Here is a 6,000-nt window from a genome sequence, read left to right as displayed (position 1 = left end):
CTTTTTTGAAATGTTTATTTATTTATTCATTTTTGAGAGAGAGAGAGAGAGAGAGAGAGAGAGAGAGAGAGAGAGAGAGAGAGAATGAGAATGAGTATGAGTAAAGGAGGGGTAGAGAGGAGAGAGAGAAAATCCCAAGCAGGCTCCACCCTGTCAGTGCAGAGCCCAATGTGGGGCTCAAACTCACCAACCGTGAGATCACGACCTGAGTCAAAATCAAGAGTCAGACGCTTAACCAATTGAGCCACCCAGGTGCCCCTCAGCTTAACTCTTTTGAGTTCACTACTCCGTTTTTTTGGCTGATAGAGATTTTCTTCCTTTCTTATGAGCTTTGCTATGACTACAAAAAGATATTTGTTACATTTTACCCAATAGAAATACAAAATTTAGTTAGTCAGGAAATCTAGTTTACCTATTGTTAGAAGTGGAGGTCAGGAGCAACTGTTAAAGTTGTAGAAGAAATTGAAAAGAAAAATATAGAAAGATCAATAAACACATAATAAATATATTGGCAAGGATACAAATTTTTAAAACCTCAGAGCTATATTATAGAAAATACCCGTGTATTGTGCTCTGGATCTCATTTCTTATCTTTCCACTCACTACATTTTAAAGACCTATTAGTGTTGCTACGTGTCATCTAGTCCATTGCTCCCAGGACTGCAGAGTATTCCACAGTCTTACTGCCCCTTTGCCAGGTTATCTACCCACTTCGGAATAACCAGCACAACCAACACTGTGATCAATGTTGTATACACAGTCCCTCACGGACTTGCATGGGGATTTTTTAGGTAGCTTCTGAGGAACACCACTGCTAGCTCAGAGTACAATATACTTACTTTTATAAAATACTGCTGGATTACTCTCCAGAACAGATTACACCAGCCTATACTTCCACCAAGTGCATGAGAGTTTTGTTGCTGTTTTTGAGAGACAGACAGAGACAGTGTGAGTGGGGAAGGGCCGAGAGAGAGGGAGACAGAATCCCAAGCAGGCTCCACGCTGTCAACACGGAGCTCAATTCAGGGCTCAAATTCATGAAACCGTGAGATCGTGACCTAAGTTGAAACCAAGAACTTGGGTGCTTAACCAGCTGAGCCACCCAGGAGCCCCTGCATGAGGGTCCTTAAACATCACATTCTCCCTGACACTTGGCATTATCAATCTTCCTATTTTGGCCAGTCTCCTTGTGGTTTTAAGTTGTACTTACCCGATAACTCTGAGTTATATGCTTGTTATAATCTATGCTTGTTTGAATTTCCTTTTTTATAAATTGCCTGCCATTATCTTTTGCCCACATTTCTGTTGGAGCTCCTTTCTCTTGTGGATTTGCTATTGTTTCTTATTCATGATAAATCCAATAATCTTCTTTAATCTGTCATCTGTCAACTTTGTCTATGCTACTCTGTATTAAAAAGTACTTATATGTATAGGCCCCTAGGTGGCTTAGTCGGTTAAGCATCCAACTCTTGGTTTTGGTTCAGATCATGATCTCAAAGTTCATGGGTTCAAGCCCTGTGTTGGGATCTATGCTGACCAGATTCTCTCTCTCTCCTTTGGGATTATCTCTTCCTTCCTCTCTCTCTGCCCCTTCCCTGCTCATGTGCTGATGAGCACGCTTTCTTTCTCTCAAAACTAAACTTTAAAAAAAAGTAAAAAATAAATTAAAAAGTACTTACAGGTAATGTGATCAAATCAGTATGATTTGTACTTCCCGCTCTGTCTTAAAAATATTCTGTTACCTGTCCTTAGATGCATAGTTTTACTTTCCACATTTATGTCTTTAACCCACCTGAAGTCTACCTTTGTACTAAGTGCTGGGTGGGGGTGAAGGTTTGTTACTCCAGATAGTCCATTGGTTTTCTAACAACTAAATTTTAAAAAATTTTTTAATGCTTATTTATTTTTAAGAGAGAGAGACAGAACATGAGAAGAGGAGGGGCTCTGTCTCCCTCTCTTAATTTAAGAGGGAGAGGGAGACAGAGAATTTGAAGCAGGCTCCAGGCTCTGAGCTGTCAGCACAGAGCCCAACATGGGTCTCAAACTCGTGAACTGTAAGATCATGATCTGAGCTGAAATGCTTGACTAAGCCACCCAGGCACTCCAACAACTACTTTTCTAACAAGGAGCATGTATCTCCCACATTTCTTCCTCCCTCCCTCCCAATCTCCCTCCCTCCCACTCTCCCTCTCTCTCTCTCTCTCTCTCTCTCTCTCTCTCTCTCTCTCTTTCTCTTTTAAGTTAGGCTCCATGCCCAACTTGGGGCTTGAATTCATGACCCTGAGATCAAGTCTGCATCCTCACCTTACTGAGCCATCCAGGTGCCTCACACCCCTATTGATTTCTGAAGCCTCCTTAGATACATATTAAATTCCTATTGGGGTGCCTGGGTGGCTCTCCAGCTTTGGCTCAGGTCATGATCTCGCAGTTTGTGAGTTCGAGCCCCGCATCAGGCTCTGTGCTGACAGCTAGCTCAGAGCCTGGAGCCTGCTTCGGATTCTGTGTCTCCCTCTCTCTCTGACCCTCCCCTGCTCACATTGTGTCTCTCTGTCTCTCAAAAATAAATTAAAAAACATTAAAAAATTAAAAAAAATTCCTATAAGTACATAAATCTGCCTGACCTCTTTATTCTGTTCCATTAGCCTGTGTGTGTCTATTCTTGGATATTTCAAACCATTTTTATTGTTGCTACCTTGTAGATGTTTAAATATGGTAGATTAAATATGTAGATTAAAAATGGCTTAGCAAGTTCTCACCCTTTGTTGCTCAGTTTCAAACTTGGGTTAGTGATTTGCAGCATTTTCTTCTTCCATAAGATGTTTAAACCTTTTTTGTCTGTTGTGTTATAACATATGAAGTACACTGTAGCACATACAATATAACAACCATCCAAACTGAGGTGAAACATTGCAGGTACCCCAGAGGCCGCTCTGTGGCTCTTTTCCCCCCCCCAAAGTTGAGGTGAAATTCACATAATATATACTTAACCATTTTAAAGTGAACAATTTAGTAGCATTCAGTGCATTCTCAGTCTTATGCAATTAGCACCTCTCTCTACTTTCAAAACTTTTTCATCACTCCTGAAGAACATCCACATCCATTAAACTATCTCCCTCCATTCCTTCTCTCCCGGCCCCTGGAAAGCATTAACTGGATTTCCAGCTCTAATGGATTTGCCTACTCTGACATTCATATAAAAGGAATCATACTCTAGGTGATCTTTGTGTCAGCCTTTTTCCGCTTAGTATAGTGTTTTTCAAGATCCATCCAGGTTGTAGAATGTGTTTGTACTTCATTCCTTTTTATGGATGAATAATATTCCCACAAATGGATACACTTTCTGTTTATTAATTCACTGGTGGGTGAACACTGGGATGTTTCCACCTTATGGTAATTTTGAATAATGCTGCTTCTTGTGACTTTTTTTCATCGCAACCCATTCCCTTGCTCCAGATATGACTGCTTTCATGACTACTTTATTTCTTCCTTGCCTTTATATATACAGAATATATATACATACATATATATTTTTTCCAATTACTAGGTACCAATTACTATGTACTTGGCAAATGACACAAGGTAGCACTGCCTGTGTTAAACTTTATAAAAATGTAAACAAGCAGTGCCTAGCCTTCTGTGTCTAGCATCAAGCTGTGAAGATTCATCCATGTTATTGTGTATAGCTCTTTCTTTTCATTTCTTTATTGCCTTTGAACCATGTGAATATTTCACAATTTATTTAATGAGCTACTATTGATAGTGAGCCATATAATTTTTAGACTAAGTTTTAGTCCTTAAAAAAAATCCAACTGAAATAGTGCTTGGTCACATTTAATTTATAGAGTTGGTTAGGGAAAACTGACATGTTTTTTATGCAATAATGATGGGAAGAAGGAAACAATGGAAACAGTTGATGGGTTATAATGGGACTGTGAGTGAAATTCCTTTTAAAAAGAATTTCTTATTAAGTTCTTCAGGCAATAAGTAAAGACTGGAAGGGAAACCTGATCACTAAATGCAGACAGGCCCACTGCTGCCTGTAGTTGTAGAGACTGGTAAAGCCTAGAATGCACTGAGAACCACTAGCCTCCAATGCAGTCACTTCCACTGCGCCGTGGTGTCTAGTTACCTGGTCAGTGCACCAGTTGTATAAAGAGAGAGTGGAGATGCCAAAAACGATTCCAGGCCACGGGAGGTCTCCAGTGATGGGATCTCGGAAGATATGGAAAAAATCCAGGCGAGGAGTAAAACACTCTGGCTTGGCATTCCAATTTCCTTCATGGATTGGGTCTGGCTTACTATATGGGTATTTATTCACTAGCTCCTGGTATCCTCCCACCTCCTGAAAGGCTTAAAACACCATAAAATTTATCAGTACCTTAAACTGCACAATAATATATGTTAGAAGACCCAAGATTACAGAGTAAGACAGAGTTTCATTGACTGTACCTAGTATAAAAAGCACAATGGACTAAAATATAGTCAAGACTGTGTGTGTCTAAGAAAAGACATCATCTCTTCCAAAGAGAAATGAGAGCACAGTGGACATTTATGGTTGTGCACCCATAACCCCTCACTCCAGCTTCTGGTAGCAGAATCTCTCTTTCCAGTTGTAGTCCATCCTATCTGGCTTAGGTGGGCCTCATCAAACTGTCCACCATTCCAGTATGGCATGTGTCCCAGGCCTGGCCAATGTTCTCTGTCCCATGGGCAACAGCTGAGGTGTCAGGAACAGATATGAGACCCAAACTGGGGTGTAATCAGAATCTGTCCCAGGAGTCTTCTGCTTAAGGAACCAAAAAAGCCTGCTTCCTTTCTTTGGGTTCTGAGCTAGTCTGGCAGTTTGAAGCTCTCCTGTCTACCTGGTTCATTCAGATCCCTGCCTGGATCTAAGCATCCCTGAAGGTACTGTGCTCCTGGAATTTTTACTTACATGAGCCAAGAAGGTACTTACTTGCTTATGCTAGTTTTGAACTAAAATTCTATCACAAGGTTTCTGAAAATCTTGGCTAGAACAGATATTAACATTCACTTTCATGCAATGCCAACAAAACATTTATAAAATATTATATTTGAAATTTTCCTCAGTCTATGACATTCATCTGTCAATATCTTAAGTGGTATACAATCTTAACATTAAAAAAAAATTTAAAGGCACTAAACACTCATAGTTCCACTTAACTAAAAAAAATCCTTTTATTTTGGTATATTAAAACATGTTCCTTTGATATAGACTTGATTATTGAAATGCATTCAGAATAATTTAGAGTTAAAAATAGTCAATGAAAGAATACTGAGTGACTATAAAATGAATAAGACACCTCATGGCACTTCTACAAATGAATTCCATGTGGATTAAAAGAAAGTAAAATACAAAACTACAAAGTTGTTAGAAAAAAAACAGAATATCTTCATGAACTTGAGTTAGGGAGTGCATTCTTAGACAAGCCACAAAAAGGAAAAGGAAGGTTGGTAAATTTGACCTCAAAATTTAAAATTTATGTAAATCCAGTTAAAAATCTGTCAAGCTAAAAGAAGAAAATTGTGTCATTTATAAAGAACTCCTATACACCAACAGCCAAGGGAAACTACTCAGAAGAAATACAGCAGAAAATATGAATGGGTAATTCACAAAAGAGGAACTACAAATGGCCACTAAGTATATAAAATGATGCTTAACCTCACCAGCCTCTAGGAACTTTCAATTAAAACAAGAATGAGATACTTTTTTTCCCTTCCTCTATTTGGCAAATTTTTAAAAAGTCTTAAAACATCAATTATTGGCTTTAAGAGTAGGGAATACATAAACTGACTGATATTGCTGAGAATAGAAGTTAATACAGCCACTTTGGAGAAGAATTTAGAGTATGTCTCAACAAAGCTGGGTTTATTTCAGGAATTCAAGATTGAGTTAACATCGAAAACCAATTCAATATAATTTACCATGTTAATAGAATAAGGGAGAAAAATAATATAATCATCTCAGTAAATGTGGAAGAA

General features: G+C 38.7%; 1 protein-coding gene across 1 annotated transcript in view; it reads right to left on the bottom strand.

Moving 5' to 3' along the window:
* LOC115277814 (sodium/glucose cotransporter 1-like) overlaps positions 1-6,000 on the bottom strand; it is a 58,772-nt gene that overhangs the window by 32,641 nt on the left and 20,131 nt on the right. Inside the window, exon 8 of the mRNA XM_029922214.1 lies at positions 4,130-4,350. Within this exon, the coding sequence (XP_029778074.1) occupies positions 4,130-4,350 (221 nt within the window). The remainder of the gene's footprint in view (positions 1-4,129; positions 4,351-6,000) is intronic.

The sequence above is a fragment of the Suricata suricatta genome, chromosome 14, assembly GCF_006229205.1.
Source record: "Suricata suricatta isolate VVHF042 chromosome 14, meerkat_22Aug2017_6uvM2_HiC, whole genome shotgun sequence".
Lineage (NCBI taxonomy): Eukaryota > Metazoa > Chordata > Mammalia > Carnivora > Herpestidae > Suricata > Suricata suricatta.
This window is presented reverse-complemented; position numbering and strand designations above follow the sequence as displayed.